Source organism: Silurus aristotelis, assembly GCF_946808225.1.
Source record: "Silurus aristotelis genome assembly, chromosome: 20".
Lineage (NCBI taxonomy): Eukaryota > Metazoa > Chordata > Actinopteri > Siluriformes > Siluridae > Silurus > Silurus aristotelis.
The window spans coordinates 13,414,027-13,433,914 of record NC_139593.1 but is presented as its reverse complement, the minus strand read 5'-3'; the positions used below and the strand labels follow the sequence as shown (position 1 = coordinate 13,433,914).

Genomic DNA, 19,888 nt, shown 5'->3' with positions numbered 1-19,888 from the left:
CCTTTTGTTTACTCGTAGGTTGAGAAACCTGTGTACGTCTATTTTCTAATGTTTTTATATATATATATATATATATATATATATATATATATATATATATATATATATATATATATATATATATATATAAAATGACGATAAAGGATGTGCCTAAACTCTTAACTAGAGTGTTCATTAATTGATCATGATCAGCTTCCTTTTTGCAATAATGAAACAATTTCCTTAGCTGAACTCGAAAACATGCACAACACAGCATCACTAATCATAACGGACTGAAAAGTGTTCAACATTCACAGATTTTCACTTGCACTTGTATCAGTAAACACTCCACCACACGAGTCACATTTACACTTCACATTGCAAGTCTTATGTGATTTAGTTCTTACTACTACACCATTTTTATTAGAAGAAAAGGCAGAAATGCCTTTTACATTTTCGACAAATTTTTTCTAATTTCACATCTTATAATAAAAATGTTAAATTAGAAATGAAGATCTGTCACAATGGCTTTTCCCCCCATAATTTTTTACATCACATGGCATAGAAGGCCAAATCAAAGGTCACCATGAGAACTAGTTTGGTCATCTCTGTAATAGATTAGTGTGAGCAGTCTTCTTTTCGCTTATAAAAAGAGATTATTTGGTTTTCAAGAAGTGAAATCTCTGAGTGTAATTCAAAAGATAAGATTAAAAATAACCCACCAAAATACTACTATACAAATCAATTGAAAGAAATGAGAAGAAATGAGAGGAACACCTTCATTCTCAAACCATTTTATGTCACAACACAAAAGATCAAAGGATCATCTGGGGAAAAAAACTTTCATAACAAATACTTTTACAGTGAAATTCACTTTTACATAAATCTTTCAACTCAACTTCTCAAATAAACTAGAAAAAGGAGATTGCTCCATACATTGGATAATGCTAGTGCCAAAAACTACTTAAGGGGAAAAATATTTGCACAAACCCCCTACAAACAGATCAATGGAAAAATCATGAAACCCTACTAATATTTTTCAAATAGGTCTTTCAACTCCTGTGGTGAGAAAGGGGGAAAAATACCAATTGCTGAATGTACCACAGTAAACTACAAACTATCTACTTAATGATCATCATTTATTTATTATTCAAACATACCATAAAATAAAGTGTTCACAAAAATTCAGGTTCAAAAACACAAATACTCCTTTGGTACAAAGGTTTTTCCCTACAACAAAAAACTCCTTTACTGTGGAGCAAAGTCAGGGTAAACTGGTTAAGGTTTAAGGCGACTGGGTGGCTCTTTGCACCCACTTTTATATAAACAGAAGGGCTCTAATCCCTTCATGATCCATGGAACAGCTGCATGGCATTTAACACCTCTTGGTTATAGTGCTGCTCAAGCTTCACAGTTGTAATGTGCTCTTGGCGAGTACCAGCTTCATCCAGGTCTTCAGCAGTGTCCCCAAAGCCGTGGTAGTGGCCGTAGTGCAGATGGTCACTGAAGTCTGATGAGAACGTGGCCCACAAGGGCCTGTGAGACATGCAGGTGCTGGGGCTGCCGCTAAGGTGCAGGGAGCCGCACATGTTGCTGCCCAGCTCGAGCGTGTCAAGCTGGTATGGGTGGCAATGGCCATTTCTCTCAAAGCTCTTCTGTTGTGTGTGGCCATTGCTTAAGCCTGTTGCTATTTCTATGGTGCCATCTGTCATTCAAAACAAAACATGGGGTCAGAGAGAGACAGACGGGGGAAATGAGTGAAGATGAGAAGCACAGCAGGGGAGTTTTGTGGAATACCTACTCAAATATAAACAACTGTCTAGTGTGTACAGAGAGTTTACACGTGAAATAGATAAATCCTGCATATGTGAAACTGTATCAATTCACCAGAAATCACAAAATTATTCAAGCAATATAACCTAAAATGTCAAATGACCAAAACAGGCACTTTTAAAAAAACTAAGAGCGATATTCAAAAGGAGTGAATGAATTCTGCATATGTAACACAAACATGGCTTTCACAATCCCAACATCAGTATAATAAGGTTCTATCTGATATTTCAGTTAAAAATAAAAAGTCAACCACACTTTGTATTTTGCTATAAAGTCAAAATCAAATCGAAACAATGCTCCAAATTTACAAAAAATATTTTTTTTCCTGGTGCTATCCAATCGTCATGCAAAATGATGTACTGTACATACAATACACAAAGACACAAGTAAATGCACCATTGCTTATTGCATCTCATTCATATTTAAATATAAGAGTCACAAAAAAATCATCCTGCTCAAATATCTTTATCAATTCATGTGAATCAACACTTAAAGTATCAGACCAGAGCAGACGTTTTAGCTCAAAAACATATTCAGCAGGACTGATCTCCGTCAACTGTAATTACTGGTATAAATGAATATAATTTTTTTCAGCACAGTGGAAACTTAATATTTCAACTAACATCAGATTAGATGCAATATGCTTAAGAAATTATTCTATTTCTGCTAGGAGCATCAGATAGCACCTTAAAATACCTCATAATTCATAAATCATGAAATGTTAAGCATGGTAAATTATGAGCACCCCAAAAATGCATAAATCAAAACTAATATACAAAATCTAGCCTAAGATACAGGGGTTATAGTATATTTTTTCATAACAGATTACAGGTAGGCATAAGAGTTTGTACAATGGTAAGGAGCAGGCGCCATAATGTGTGAGGTGGGAGAACGACTGTCGATTGCAAAACTGTCCACATGATGCTCATTGTCAGTAGGCAAAGGTGGAAAAGGTCCAGTCGCACCTGATTTGTTGTCTGTGGAGGATTCTACATGCATACTTTCAATATCCTCCTCCATAGCACTAATAGTCTTCAAAGGAAAATCCATGCCTAAAGGAGAAACATTCAGAAATGAGGTAAAATCAAATCATCTGAAAGTTGCAATACAGTGGGGAGTAAATATCTAACAATTATTAAGACTTACAGTCAATTTTAGCTTTTTTGACACCATTTGGCTGTGGGCAATCATGGAGTCTCTTCCGATTAGTTGCACCATTCAGGAGACTCCGCCCTTGAATGTAGGTGAGGTCAGTTCCATTATGGCCAAACCCGTTTATGTGCTTGAGTTGATTCTCCGCATTGGACAGGAGCTGAGCACAGTCCCGGAAGCCTTGTGCACGGGCCAGGTCGGCCGCAGTCAACCCGTTTGTGTTCCTTAATCTGCACAGCAAAGAAAGATAATAAATACGACAGTCTACAATGATGAAAAACAATGTCTAATCAGCAGGAAAAAATTATTTCAATTAATCATGATCATGAGTAAAGAAATGCCTATATTGTCCCTATTACTACAACTTTTTCCTTCCCAATTTATGGCGTTTTACTAAATACACACTACAAAGTGAAAGTATATGGATCTGAACATCAGCTTATATTTTTTTACTTAAAAAAATAATAAAACCAGAACCTTCATTTTTCAGAACTCATTTTGGGCATGCTAATGGCAAACATTTGGCATCAAGTGCGAATCCAATTAGAGTTTTAAAGTTCAACTGCTATGTATTTATTAATTTTTTTTACCTCATTAGTTTTAATAATGCAGACAAACACTTTAAAGGCAACACAGTTAAATTAAACAATATATATACGGTATGTCCATATAAACAAGTCCATTTGCAGTGTGTAATTTACAAAAATATAAAGAACTCTTGGATGAACCAACCCATTCAAAATGGTCTTTTAAAAAATTAAATCCTAAGATTAAAAAAAAATATATACAATGGCTAGCAATCTAGTATAAGCTAATTAAACTGCTTATTAAAATGAGTGGGCTGAATGCCGGGAATTTGTTTAAAACAAAAAATATAAATTCATTTCTGGGGTTTAAACAATAAAACGTTTCTAAGAATATAAGAATATTATTAACAATATCAAAATGTTTCATTTGAATAATGAGATTAGTCCAATTATAAACAATATAGAGCAATTAACATAATTTCCCAAGTGATTATATTTTTACTACCGATTAGACAAGACAGCGTTCTTTTAGTTGATGCCTCAAAACTTATCAAATAAATTAAAAAATATTTTTTTTTAAACAAACTTCATTTAATTACTGAATGGAAATTTTTTTTACAAAAAAAACAAATAAATGTAATTATGGCATTTCACAAGACCAGTTGAAATGCGGATGGGTTCATCCATGAACATAATATTACTCCTCGACTGTCCCTCAACCACTACAACATCCATGAACATAAACAATTTGGGACAAGTCCTGAGAACAACAAAAGACAGAGTTAAACAGTTTACACACAAAAAAATAAAAATAAAGACATGACTGGCTTGCCCTTTAAAAATCCTACCTATAATCCCCAAGCATAAATAAAAAGTGTAAATGCTTCCAAGTGCATTAGTTTCAGTCATATTTGCTGAGATATTAAATAAATAAATTAAATATAATCTTTTGTTTTATTAAAAAAAAAAAATTTCTAAACAATGCCAGACAATGGTTTGTGAGGTTGTAATGAAAGGAAACACAAATGGAACCAAATAAAGAATATTGAACATTGGCTACAGAGATATAGAGATCAATATATAGTAAAAACTAACAAACAAACACCACACACAATAATGCATTGTGTGCCTAGCTGTGATAGTTTTGCTCGATGATTCAGCATTTGATATTATGTTATGAATACTCTACATTGGAAAATAATTTGCTCATATAAAAGACTTTACACCTGGTGTTCTGTCTGCATTGTTCTACAAGTAACAGGTACCTTTAAAACCACTTGTGAAGAGTGTTAAGACTCCTACAAATATGTTTAAAATGTTGCTTTGACCTGACACTGCATTTTAAGCTTTATCGGTCAGCTACCCGTCATTAAGGATTTTTTTTTTTTTTATAAAGGATTTATTACATGAAGTTAAATGCAGACATCCTGTAATCCACTTTATAAGTATGTGTTTTAGTGCAACACTCTGTAGATTCTAAACTAAAACTATTATATACATATCTTATATTCTTACATTAAGTTGGGGGGGGGTTGGGACACCCCACATTGCTCCACTACTTGGGTCATTTGTGGTGGATTTGTTAGTTCAGAATTTTGAAATATGTTGGATAGATAGATTTGACACAAACACATTTATTTGAAATAAATAGTGATGCTGAATACTGGCTTCCCCCCCAACTAAGCCCATTACAACACCACCACCACTCTGTCTTAATCCTGTTTCCATCACTTAAGTCATTGTCTGGCATTGAAAAGTTCAAATATATAAGCCATCTATTTATCGAAACCTTTTTTGGAATATCAGGCTTTATTACATAAAAATTTTAATATATCTGCCCAAGGAAGCATTTGTTTTCATCAATCCTGAAATGCTTTGCTTTGTGAGTCTAAGCATACTACTAGTAGTATATTCATGCTAATATCTACATAACCACCTGTAAGATGTTTTAATATAAATTTAGATAAACTACTACTCGAGTCTTTCCTGTAAACTGAAAAAAACAAAAAAAACATTGATAAATAATAACAAAAAAGCTGATACTGTCTAAGCAAAGCATGCATGTCTAAACAATACTATCATTATTGATTGCCTAAAATCAAAACCAATCACCGCAAGAAATACCTCGACAGTTTGCCAGTGTGTAGATACTGAAGGAAGCGATAGTGAGAACACTCATTGCCACAACTGTAAGGGTGTTCGCTGATGCACGTGTGGCAGATTCAGCAGTTTTTGGAATGCTTCCCCCCTTTTCTGGGCTTTACTTGAGAAAATCAAGTCATGTTCAATTTCAATGGCTGCAAAACATTGAGATGTGTAGGGGTTTTCCTTCTCTGTAATGTTTCACAATGTAGCTTCAACAAGTTTGTTTGGTTTTTTTGAACATGCTACTTTCAAACAAATTAAAGCAACATAATTTCATACAAGTCAAACTCAAAAAGATTCAACACTGAAACATACATTTATTTCTAGGAAGAACAAAAACACTTGCATATTTGCCTTTACAAAACCATAATTGCTGAACCAGACTAATCATTCTAACTAGATGACCAGCATTTTGTGTCAGTCAGAGAGCAGATAATTATAATAATCCAGAAACCTTGAGGGCTGAAAGCTCATCAAAGAGATTTGTATGATTAATGAATGTACTGGTGGCCAGTTTGAATTGTGTTAGGCAATATGAAGTACTGCTGCTAAGTCTATTTTCTAAATCTGGTTTAATAATGAACTTATGATAATTCAAATGGAGTTTCATGCTATCATTATTTATCAGTAGTTTCCTTTATGGATCGCTAGATTTTCATGAAAATTCAGATGAACTGAATGAAATATTAATTGTTTTTACAAAGCTTTATTTTCAATATTACCTTCAGCATCAAGGCAATAATCTGTTAATTAACTGATAATGAAACTACAAAACAATTAAAAAAAATTATCAAAACTTTCACATGCTAGACCTCAACTGTTGTGGCTACATCTTATATTCAAATGGTGACTGCCAGAACAAAATATTATTCATACTTTTTGCCCAAAAAATGCAAAAACCCTTAAACTATGTTTAAGTTCAATTGTTCTCCTTCTAGCCTTATATGGACAATTGAATCGATGATAAAAAAATTTATTCAAGTGACCCTGGTTAACCCCTGCCATAAACGTGCTAAAAGTACGCACTGAAGGTGTAAGGATATTTCATTCACTTTTTTTTTTTTTTTTTTGTGATACTACAAAAGATAAGCAGGTTTCCATTTCCCAGGTCACTTTTTGGTGGTGTAATCTAAAATATGATGAGCTATTGGGCAAAGTGTAACATATTTTGGGGAACCATGTCCTTAATATTTAATGTAGGAGAATAAAAAAAAATTAAATAATTAGTGTTATTCGGCTAAATTATAAGCTAAGTTTGAAAAGGAATACATTCAAATAATATATCTCATGTAGTTTACATTTAAATGCTATATTTTAACTTGCAGCAGCAGTTCATTTAGCCAGCCTGAACTACATTCATGTGGAACTGAAATATTGACATTTTTTTAAAAGGGGGAAAAAAAAAAAGGCAGCAAACATTCCATCTTACATTGCGCAAAAATCCTATTATGACTTTTGTTTTATTTACACATATGTAAAAATAACTTTTTTATTGTTAGCTTATCCAAATTGGCTAATTGAGTTCAAGATTGAGTTCAACTGTTCCAATTTATGGACACAAAAAAAGTTTGAAGTCCTTCTTTAATAACAAGTTACTGATTAAAATGAAGCCGATTGAAATATTTGAGTCATTTTACATTGCAGTGCAAAGTATAATCCTTCATTATAATCTCAAAATTATTGACATTACAATTCAGTTAGAAGTCTGTAATTCCAAAATTGCAATAAACCAACAATTCTTGAAATCTTTCAACCTATGTGCTAATATGGTGTTATATATTTATTCATTAAGGATTAAGGGTTAGTTCGATTGCATATGGACCAAATGACTTGAATGAATCAAATGCAAAAGACTTGTAAAATAATTACTAAATTGTTATGAAGATTCATCAAAAATTCCTATGAAACATTTCCATTAAACTAACTGACTGCTATTTGATTAAACTGAACAATCAATTAGTAATTAATTATCATGTTTACTGTTACTTTTGGTATTCTATATAAAGAAATTATAATTTCATGATACATATTTTATATTGTCCAAAGTGGCTTTATTTATCTTTGATGACACTCATGGCATTCTCTCATCAGATTCACAAGGTAATCCCCTGGAATGGTTTTCTAGTCACCTGTGGTCCTTGTTAAGAGTTCATTTGTGACATTTCTTGTATTCTTAACGTTGTTTAGGCCATTAGTTGTCTAGTGCAGAGGAAGGGGTGAGTACAGTTGTGCTACAACTACCGCACAATTTCATATTATGGCAAGAAACACTCAATTAACTAAAGAGAAAAGACAGTAAATCATTAATTAAATGAAGGTCAGTCAATCTGAAAAATCTCAAGACTTTTAAATGTATTCCCAAGAGCAGTCTCCAAAACAATCAAATTCTATGATGAAACAGGCTCTCCTAAGGACTGTTTCAGAAAAGAAAGACCAAGAGCTACCTCTGCTGCAGATGATACGTTTGTTTGAATTACCAGTCTCAGAAAGTGCGGATTATAAATGCTTTTGAGTTCAAGTGTCAGACATATTTCAACATCCACTGTTCAGAGGAGACTGCATGAGTCAGGTCTTTATGGACGAATTGTGACAAGGAAACCAGCAGAAGAGATTTGCTTGGAAAACTGTCTTTTGGTTACAAGTCCAAATTTAAGATTTGTGGTTCTAACCAAGAGGGTGAATATACGGTTCCTGAATGTGTGGTTCCCACTTTGAAGCATAGAGGAGGAAGTGTGATGGTGTGGGGTTGCTTTGCTTTCCACATTGTTCATGATTTAGAAAAAAATCCAGGTCACACTTAAATAGCATGGCTACCACAGCATTCTGCAGCCACATGCCCTCATCTGGTTTGCACTTAGTCTGACCATAATTTGTTTTCCAACAGGACAATGATGCAAACACCCATCTAAGAGCTATTTGTTCAAGAAGGAGAGTGATGGATTGCTGCATCAGATGACCTGGCCTCCATAATCACCGAATCTAAATCTAAATCTAAAAAGATAGATGGGGATGAGCTTGCCCGGAGAGTGAAGGAAAAAGATTGTTGAAAAACTATTCCAGGTGACTAACTCATTATGCTAACTGAGAGAATTCTAAGAGTATTTAAAGCTGTCATCTAAGCAAAAGGTGACAACTTTAAAGAATTGGAAATATAAAACATTCTGGGTAAGCTATTTTTTGTTCAACACATAATGCCTAATGCATAATGCGTGTTCTTTAATAGTCTCGTCTTAGTCTTAATCATATTACTATTCATGTAAAATTCCATAATAAAGGAAGTCCTCATTGTAAATTGTATGAAAGCTATTTTAAAAAGCACAATGGATGGAAATGTCTGCTTATGAGGTTCAAATATGTTAGATATTTTTGTGTTCTGTCAACACAATTTTTTGCTAATGTTAAATAGTCTAGTAAAATGTTTCACCTAAGTAAAATCCCTTAAAAAAATAAGGGAATATATATAAAGGCCACCAAAAATCCCACAATGAGCTTTCCTCTCTTCAAGTGCAAATTTTAGCAGCAAACACACAACACACACTTATCCATTGCCTTAACCCCTATACAATTACATTACTTGCTGAACAAATGCACAATCCTTTTTATGCCTACTGTCTTCAGATAATTCAGTGGATCCATGTGGTGAAAATACTATAAAAGGTTCCTATAACTTCAATCTATTATGTCTGCGATCTAAGGTTGCTTAGGGTTTGCTTTATTGATTACGCAACTGGGAATTACAAGATGTGATTGGACTGGCAAGTAATTTGCCAGTGGAACCTGGAACAAAACAAATATAAATGGCATAATTTGTTGGATTACTTATCATAAGACTTAATTTTAATATAAGTCAAGTCCAACTAAGAGTACATCAGCCTTAAATATTTGTTCATATAAATATGCTGGAATATTGTATATCTACCATGCTTGCATTATAAAACTTGCTCTCATTTGAAATTTTGCACACATGCCAAGTCTTCGTTATTGAATAACAGAAAGAACACTACTATAATGGCATTAAAAAAAGTAAGTTGTGTAGTATCTAAGATTAGCCATTTGATTGCTGAAGGGTGCGAGTCACATATTTGCGATTTTGAACAATTGTATAGGAAATAAATAGACATTGTGCATTTGTTTTTGGTCTAAAAGAAATATGACTTTATTAAGGGCCCATGAAAGAACTTAGTCAATGTATGAGGTTAAAACAAATGTTTAAAAAAGGGAAATCCACCAAAAAAAGCCCAACCTGTTTAAGTCAATGACATCTTAATGATTAACAGAATGGCAGCAAATTCAGTCATTGTGCTGTGCAAATTTCCATATAATGAGAAGAGCCAGGATCAATCTAAAAACAATATACTGTATTACCATATCGGAGTATGGGTTTAACAGCTATTTAAAATGATTTGTCTTTGAAAAAGGCTTTTAAAGTTACATGTAATGCATAATGTATGTAACAAGGCTACTATGCACTGAAAACATTATCATTTGGTCAAAGTGTTTGGAGAAACGCAAGGCATTTTGCACCATTTGAGTTTTTTATATGGAGACATTTATTGGTATAGGTCAATATTTTTGATGGATAACCCTTCAAGACAGTGTTTCATGGTTAATAAAAGAAGTTTAACAATGAAAGAAGCAGCATAGAATAACTCACTCTGGTTTTGCACCTGAGAACAACAGGGCATTGATACAATCCATGCTACCTGCCCTTGCAGCTTTATGAATGGGGGCTTCACCCATATAATCCTGAAACGACACACACACATGCGTTTAATTGAAATATGCAAACCAATGCTATTTTTTAATCACACAAACCACTTTTTATGGCTACACTACTCGATTAAGTTGCGGCGGAATTAGTACTGCATTAAAGTAACCATTAAATGGAGAGTGAAAAGGCACAAACCTAGTGGCAATTTACTTTCAGACTAGGCTATTATAAAGGTTACTCTCACCCAGTGCAGCTGGCTGAGGTAGAACAAAGCCTAAACAGAACTTTAATCCTACCAATATTGGGCATATATATCTTATCCTACAACCAAAATCACATTTAATCAGTTTCTTGTGCTTTCTATTAGGGCCCCATTTTACAAGAAACAAGGCAGAGGGCTGTGTGATGCTCTAGTGACATTTCAAGTGTTCAAGAAACTAAGGCAAAGCTAAGCTTTCAAAAGACTGGATAGATTGAACGCCCTCTAGAGGCAAGGAAAATACTGGTTGCTCTGTAGCCACAGTAGAATTTAGGTCAAAGCAGACAATTACAACAGGGACACTCACAGCTGGAGCACTCAGCTCTGAGCAACCTCATCACTATGCTGGGATGTGCCCTCTTCATTTTTTTAGCCTGATCATGGTCTTTTCTTGCTTGTTATTAAGACTTTTAGCAATATATTCCTGTATCATATGAGGACATCTACTGTTTTGATATTCGTTAAAAGTCAGTGGACACCATTTTTGGAATGACCTGCTTAAAACTAATCAAGCTGTTGTAGGAAGAGCTTGAGCAAACAATTTGAGGGAGACGTCCAATGTTAAACCTCTGGAATGTCTCACAAAATGCACAGCAGACAAATCATCTCTGAGGAATGCAAATAATAATAATACTCCAAGTTAGACTTGTTAGTCTGTGTCTTTTAACATACACGCATTTAAATTGTTTAGCTGTCTTCACAAGTATTTAATTATTTTCAGACTTGGGTTTAACAGCAATTGAAGGGTAATCAAGATCAGAATAATCAAAAATAAAGAAGCCCATATCTTGCTAAAAATCTTTGCTTCGTATAAGAATGGTCATGGCATATATTATTGCTCCAGATCAGATATACAGAATATCAACACAGTGAACAGGCCATAAATAACAGATTATAAAGAAGACATATTTTCCTTACAACACACCAATTAGCTCACTAACTCTCTAACATTGATTTATACATTCATGTTTTAAGTGCTTTTGGTTGTATAAATATTTATATAGCCTATTTACTCTGTTTTCAAAACCATCCTTTAGCATTTTGTTTATTATTCATGCATGATTCTAGGCGAATAGCTCCTAAAGTATAAACAAGCAGTCAGTCAAGAAAAAACATGACAAATTACTTAATGAAAACTGACTTACCACCATGATTTCCTTAAATTCAGAAATCCCCACCAATTCACTTTTGATTAAACTGTCATTATGCCTTATACATAATAAAAAGAAGGCTATGTTTATTTACCGTAATTTCCGGACTATAAAGCGTATATATATATATATATATATATATATATATATATATATATAAGGCGCACCCACTGAATTTGACAAATATTTTTATTTTGAACATAAATAAGCCGCACTGTCTATAAGTCTACACTAATAAACTTTACACAGGCTTTAACGAAAGACACGTTACACACGGTGTAACGGGTAAAATATGTTGCGCTTCATTTAGGAGCATAGCGGTATTTTGGGAATAGGCTGGCACTGCATCTTTCCACTATTACTGCGTGTGTGCAAGACTGAGGATTATATCTTTATTATTTTCTGATGCTCATTTCTAAGTTTCTTTGACTAACCCGTAACGCTGTTGCCAAGAATAATAAAAAAGCACGAGTTTTTGAAACCTGTCTGTGCTTATATGATTTCTGTTGCAACTGGAGTTAGCAAACACTTCCTTCACCCAGACTCAACGCGTTACAACGGCTTGTATCTAAACAGTAGCCTACCAAGAAAGTCATTGTTCACTGTCTTCCTCCTTTCTTTCACAACTATTTCTTTCAGGAGTTTATCTTTTGGCATCGTCGTGCGAAAAAAAAAAAAAAAGTTTTTTCTCCCGATGCCATGCAGCTCAGAACACAGGTGAGGTGCGTTTTTTTAAATTGGTCTAATGTTATGGGGTTAAGTTTTTTGGCTTGAAGTTTGTGAAACCGGGAAAAACTCAGGAAAAATTCACAAATAAGCCGCTTCGTTGTTTAAGCCACGTGGTTTCCCGCGTGGGAAAAAAGTAGCGGCTTATAGTCCGAAAAATACAGTATAAAAGATTGCATATGAAATCATTCATCATGAATTTTACACAAAAATCATTATTAGTAAATCTGCATTTGTATCACATGACAGGAGTGTCACCATGCATCTCCATTCAAGATTTAATTTGGTGAGACCTTAAAATTAGAGCTAAAACATGCTAATTCTTTCACGCTATTAATTTCTTTTTTAATTTCAGTCCGGAAAGTATTTTTGACAACTCTTGAGTGGTTGAGTGCCCCAAAACAAGCAAAGTAACTATTATATGGCAAGTGAAAGCTTTAAGACTAAATTTTGTTTATTTAATGACAAAAATATCCACCAGAGTGTGAAAACTATCCAGCATTATCATATGATGATGCACTTACCTGTCTGTTGATGTCAGCACCAGCTTGAAGAAGCCACACAAGGCACTCTGGGTGTCCTCCAAATGCAGCGATATGTGCAGGAGTTTGTGAAAAGCGCGTTGTCATAGCGTTCACCTCAGAGCCCACCTGTACCAACCGCAACACACACTCCAGCTGTAGCAGATAAACAAGAGACATACAATTAGAGACAATGTTGTGCAGTAAAGATGACAACCAAAGCTCTTAGACAGGCAATACAATCTTTTCAAATCTAACCTATATGCCAACATTCATTTTAATTTGTTTTTTTTTTGTGAGTAGCTCTTTTAACAATGTCCAAAAAGCAGCTTTACAGAAATAAACAGGTTATAAAATATGTATTAATATGTTAATGCATATAAATTGAACCCTTACAGGTTTATACCTAATGAGCAAGCCAGTGACAACAATGGCAAGGAAAAACTCTGAGATGGTATGAGGAAGAAATCTTGAGAAAAACCAGGAAAACCCATCCTTATCTGGGTGGCACCGAATGTCCATTAATTACAGTTCCATCATTTCACTGTTCATGCAAATGGCAGTCCTAAGCCACTGTAGAAGACTGTTTATAATAAATTACAATCCAAATACATCCTCATGGTTCTTGAGTTGCTCAGTGTCTACATGGATCTTTAGGCTGTTTATGTGTTTATCTTCTGCAAAGTGTGGCCTCTAATTTCAGCTAACTTCAGAGATAGGGTGTCGGGATGAATCGAGCGGATACGAAAAAAGAAGAAAGGGACAGGATACTGGTCACTGGTAATTTTCTTGGTTTAACAACCATAAAAATAATTCATTCACCTTCTAATACCTTATGCAATGTATCTCAATACTGCAATTAGAACATGAACTTCTAATTTTAAAGCCTACCACCTTTGTTCTACAGCTCTTAAAGGTCAAATTTGTAGGCGGATTAGAAAATGTATATGACATAAACACACATATGTGAACACAATGACAGAACTAAGCCAGACAAAGCACAGGCAGAAGATGACAGCAATCCACTGGTTGTCTATAACAGCATTCAGTATACCGTCAACTTCCTAGGAATCCTTGCCTTTATTCTGACAAAAAAAAAATATACAATATCCAAATTACGTTCCCTAGTGGGGTAACAAAATTCATGAACACAACATAATTCTGGACATGGTGTAAATTTCCCATTAAACATAATATTTAAAACAAAGCCTTCCTATTTAGGCTTGTTTCTTGTTTTCAGCTGTTTGGACATCCTATCCCTGCAAGTCTTAGTGACTCACTGCTTTCAGTCTGACATTCAGGCGCAAACTTACCAACAGCTGGAACATTTTCATTTCGGAAAAAACACACAAGTTCTGCCATGAGTGAGTGGATCCTTGAACACACTACAGCAGCCATGTTAATGGAAGCAGCCTGCTTGCATTCTTACTAGGATCAAGAACCAATACATTATATGAGGAGTAAATGTGAATACCAGAGTGCGATGAAGTGATTAAGGGTTCAGTGCTTCATGTTATACTGAATCTAAAATCAAGTCACATTTTACACCACTATTTTGCCTGGACCCGGTTCAGGGAGTTCCTGGGGAAACTTCCGTTATAGTTGAGGCTATAAATAGCTACCAGCCACAAACGACCGTTTTAAAAAAATAATTTAAAAAAAAATATTCACGTGAGTGCCGCATTTAAAGAAACGGGCACAACCACTTAGATTAATCTTTCTTAATACAGTTAGTGTATTATAATACGTATCTTCCCATATATATTTTATTATTTTTTCCAATTGAATGGGAGAATTGCGAACACAAAAAGTGTTTATAATGACAGCGTCATACACATTTGTCTTCCCCCCCCTCCCAACAATGGTTTTGGCGGGTCGCGTTTTATTGGCTCTCGGTCAACCAATCAACGAAGTGCTTTAGTCCGCGCGCTCGGTCGCGAGCTCGTGAGCATGCGCACACTCACTAACTATAACGACGCTAGGTTTTCTTGGCAGCTGTCTTCAATCCGCGTTCATTACCAGGATATGCGTCTATGTGGTTCCAGTTTACACCAATCATTGATATATGAAAGACATCCTAAATAACGAGAATATTGTCCTGTTCAAAGTCCCACTTAAACGCAATGTCACCTTGCAACATCTAACACTTCTTCTTCTTCTTCTTCTTTCGGCTGCTCCCATTAGGGGTCGCCACAGCGGATCATCCGTCTCCATACCACCCTGTCCTCTATATCTGCCTCTTTTACACCAACTACCTGCATGTCTTCCCTCACCACATCCATGAACCTCCTCCTTGGCCTTCCTCTTTTCCTCCTACCTGGTGGCTCCATCTTCAGCATTTTTCTACCAATATAATTCATGTCCCTTCTCTGCACATGTCCAAACCATCTCAATCTCGCCTCCCTCACCTTGTCACCAAAACATCCTACATGTGCTGTCCCTCTAATAAACTCATTTCTAATCTTGTCCATCCTCGTCACTCCCAACGAAAACCTCAACATCTTCAGCTCTGCTACCTCCAGCTCCACCTCCTGTCTTTTACTCAATGCCACTGTCTCTAATCCATACAACATCGCAGGTCTCACCACAGTCCTATAAACTTTCCCTTTCATTCTTGCAGATACTCTTCTATCACAAATCACTCCTGTCACTCTTCTCCACCCACTCCACCCTGCCTGCACTCTTTTCTTTACTTCCCTAACACACTCTCCATTACTTTGCACTGTTGACCCCAGGTACCTGAACTCCTCCACCTTCTCCACCTCTTCTCCCTGCAACCGCATCACTCCACTGCCCTCCCTCTTATTTACACACATGTACTCTGTTTTACTCCTACTGACTTTCATTCCCCTTCTCTCCAGCGCATATCTCCACCTCTCCAGGCTCTTCTCAACTTGCTCTCTACTCTCACCACAAATCACAATATCATCTGCAAACATCATAGTCCAGGGAGACTCCTGTCTGACCTCGTCCGTCAACCTGTCCATCACCACTGCAAACAGGAAAGGGCTCAGGGCCGATCCTTGATGCAGTCCAACCTTCACCCTGAACCAGTCTGTCGTACCTACTGCACACTTTACTGCCGTCACACTGTCCTCATACATGTCCTGCACCACCCTCACATACTTCTCTGACACACCAGACTTCCTCATACAATACCACAACTCCTCTCTCGGCACCCTGTCGTACGCTTTCTCTAAATCCACAAATACACAATGCAGCTCCTTCTGTCCTTCTCTATACTTCTCCATCAACATCCTTAAAGCAAATAAGGCATCTGTGGTGCTCTTCCTCGGCATGAAACCATACTGTTGCTCACAGATGGTCACCTCTTCTCTCAGCCTGGCTTCCACTACTCTTTCCCATAACTTCATGGTGTGACTGATCAACTTAATTCCCCTGTAGTTACTGCAGGTCTGCACATCTCCCTTATGCTTAAAGATCGGTACCAGCACACTCCTTCTCCATTCCTCAGGCATCCTCTCCCCTTCCAGAATCCTGTTAAACAATCTGGTTAAAAACTCCACTGCCATCTCTCCTAAACATCTCCACGCTTCTACCGGTATGTCATCTGGTCCAACCGACTTTCCATTCTTCATCCTCTTAATCGCTGCTCTCACTTCCTCCTTACTAATCCTATCTACATCCTGCTTCACTAACTCCACATCCTCCAACCTTCTCTCTCTCTGATTTTCCTCATTCATCAGCTGCTCAAAATACTCCCTCCATCTTCTCAACACACTCTCCTCACTAGTCAACACATTTCCCTCTCCATCCTTTATTGCTCTAACTTGCAGTACATCCTTCCCAGCTCGGTCCCTCTGCTTGGCCAATCGGTATAAATCCTTTTCTCCTTCCTTAGTGTCCAACCTCTTATACAGTTCCTCATATGCCTTTTCCTTGGCTTTCGCCACATCCCTTTTAACCTGCTGCCGCATCTCCTTGTACTCCTGCCTACTTTTCTCATCACTCTGTCGATCCCACTTCTGTTTTGCCAACCTCTTCCCCCTAATGCTCTCCTGCACTTCCTCATTCCACCACCACGTCTCCTTGTCTTGCTTTCTATTTCCAGATGTCACACCAAGTACTTTTCTAGCTGCCTCCCTCATCACTCCTGCAGTAGTTGCCCAATCATCCGGCACCTCTTCACCACCACCGAGCCCCTGTCTGACCTCTTCCCTGAACCTCACACTACACTCTTCCTCCTTCAGTTTCCACCATCTTATTCTTCTTTCAAACCTTACTTTCCTCCTCTTCTTCTTCGCCTCCAAAACCATCCTACAGACCACCATCCGATGCTGTCTAGCTACACTGTCCCCCGCCAACACCTTACAGTCTCCAATCTCCTTCAGGTTGCATCTCCTACACAGAAAATAATCCACCTGTGTGCACCTTCCTCCACTCTTATACGTCACCCTATGATCCTCCTTCTTCTTAAAATACGTGTTCACCACTGCCATTTCCATCCTTTTAGCAAAATCTACCACCATCTGCCCTTCCACATTCCTCTCCTTAAAACCATACCTACCCATCACCTCCTCATCACCTCTGTTCCCTTCACCTACATGCCCATTAAAGTCTGCCCCAATCACCAATCGTTCTTTCCTAGGTACACCATCTACCACTTCATCTAATTCACTCCAGAATCTTTCTTTCTCCTCCATCTCACAGCCAACTTGTGGAGCATAGGCACTGATGACATTTATCATCATCCCTTCAACTTCCACCTTCACGATCATCACCCTATCAGAAACTCTCTTCACCTCCACTACACTCTTACTGTACGCTTCCTTCAGAATCACCCCTACACCATTTCTCTTCCCATCCACACCATGATAAAACAGTTTAAACCCACCTCCAATGTTCCTGGCCTTACTCCCTTTCCACTTGGTCTCCTGAACACACAACACATCTACCTTTCTCCTCTCCATCATATCAGCTATCTCTCTCCCTTTACCCGTCATAGTACCAACATTTAAAGTACCAACCCGAACCTCTACTCTCCTACACTGCTCCTTTTCCTGCCGTCTCTGTAGACGCCTTCCTCCTCTCCTTCTCCTCCTTCGGCCAACAGTAGCCCAATTTCCACCGGTACCCTGTCGGCTAACGATACCTGTGGCGGTCGTTGTTAACCCGGGCCTCGACCGATCCGGTATGAAATTCTCATTTGTGATCCGCATATTTGATTTGGCACATGTTTTACGCTGGATGCCCTTCCTAACGCAACCCTCCCCATTTACCCGGGCTTGGGACCGGCACTAAGAGTACACTGGCTTGTGCCCCCCTAATGGCTGGGTTTGCAACATCTAACACTAATCTGACCTAAATGTCACCAACTCTACACATTTTTGTTCACAGCCTTATATACATTATCGCCCAGTCACCCGGATGCTATTGACAGGTACAGAACAGGACAGGCAACTACCTTTCCGAAATGTGCCGCCCAGTGAATGGGAGTCCAGCCGTAGAAGGAGTCCTCCGCCTGGAGCTGCTCTCGGTCGCCGGGGCGCTGCAGCAGGGAGCTGAGCGCGCGCACGTCTCCGTCCCTGCAGGCGCGGTGCAACGGGAAGCGCGCGCTCAGCACCTCGTCGTTAGAGAATCCCAACTCGATGCCCACCGACATGCTTTCCACAACTAACACTGCTCTTTCTAATGACCCAAGACCCAAGAAGTATATATATTTGTTATATATATATATATATATATATATATTTCCCCCCCCGAGCACACTGTACAAAACTGCGACGCGCACGCCTGCTCAGACAACAAAAGACAACCGCGCGCACTCTGAAACTTGATCAGGTTACACAGAAGTCCCGGGGCGGATTGTGTGGATTGGGGGGGAGGAACAAAAACCAAACAAGGATCATAAGCTCCCGGAATCGGATTTAAACGCCCACCAAATGTCAAAAAAGGAAAGATTGATTTACTCACAAATTAATAAATATAAATAAAAAAAGTTTGCAAGTCACTAACACCATACCTTAAAACTCATATAATGCCTCTGGGATTTCGATTAACTCATATACTAACAAGTTCAATACAAATGTTGCATGGCAATAACACATGCAAGGTGAGAAAAAGAAAATGCAAAAAAGAAAAAAAAAAACACAGTCCCTAAGTTTTGGTGCTTCCCAACTGTCCATTGGTGTTATACATATGGGTGGGGTGGGGGATCCAAAATAGTTTTGAATATATTCTTATTCGTTAATTAAAATAACAAACAAACAAAAACATTTAAATGATTAATATCTATGTTTAACTTTGTGGTCTCCAATGGTCTAGAGCATGGGTCACCAACCTTTTTGAAACTGAGAGCTACTTCTTGGGTACTGATTAATGTAAAGGGCTACCAGTTTGATACATACTTCTGAAATAACAAATTTGCTCAATTTAAGATAAGATAAGATAAGATAAAATAAGATAAGATATACCCTTATTTGTCCCACAGTGGGGAAATTTCTTTGTTACAGCAGCAAGAAAAAATAAATAAAAAATAAATGCAAATATATAAAAGAATAGACGAATAGACATACTATAGATTTACCTTTAATTATATGTTATTATGAATAATTATTGATATTCATCTATATCTAGTCATCTATATTTTAATATTGTCATTTTTCAAATTCACACCAATGCAAGTGTGATTTAAAAAAGAATAGCAACAAAAGAATTTAATGCAGCTCACTGGTAAATGGCGCTATGGTGAGGTATTTTTAGAAGGCCCACGGGCGACTCATGTGGTCCTTGCTGGCAACCTGATAACTGTGGGCACCATGTTGGTGACCCCTGGTCTATAATGTATTTCAAGTCAATTCAATTCAATTGTCATTCCAACCTCATACAGTACAGTAGACAGTGTAACGTAACAATGTTCCCCT

General features: G+C 37.1%; 1 protein-coding gene across 1 annotated transcript; it reads right to left on the bottom strand.

The window, feature by feature from the left end:
• Positions 1-757: 757 nt before the first annotated feature.
• ankrd10a (ankyrin repeat domain 10a) lies at positions 758-18,793 on the bottom strand. The gene is made up of 6 exons (XM_083521682.1): positions 18,430-18,793; positions 13,008-13,160; positions 10,291-10,382; positions 2,959-3,194; positions 2,778-2,864; positions 758-1,684 (listed from the first exon to the last, which is right to left on the bottom strand). The coding sequence occupies exons 1-6, from the start codon at positions 18,625-18,627 to the stop codon at positions 1,326-1,328; spliced, it is 1,125 nt and encodes a 374-aa protein (XP_083377808.1). The 5' UTR covers positions 18,628-18,793; the 3' UTR covers positions 758-1,325.
• Positions 18,794-19,888: the final 1,095 nt, after the last annotated feature.

Bases quoted from the DNA above. Each gene is read 5' to 3' on its own strand.
- ankrd10a (XM_083521682.1), bottom strand. From the start codon at position 18,627: ATGTCGGTGGGCATCGAGTTGGGATTCTCTAACGACGAGGTGCTGAGC. The intron at 2,865-2,958 runs GTAAGTCTTAAT...TTTCTCCTTTAG, and splicing joins CAAAAAAGCTAAAATTGACT to GCATGGATTTTCCTTTGAAG. The intron at 1,685-2,777 runs GTGCGACTGGAC...TTTGAATGACAG, and splicing joins CTCCACAGACAACAAATCAG to ATGGCACCATAGAAATAGCA.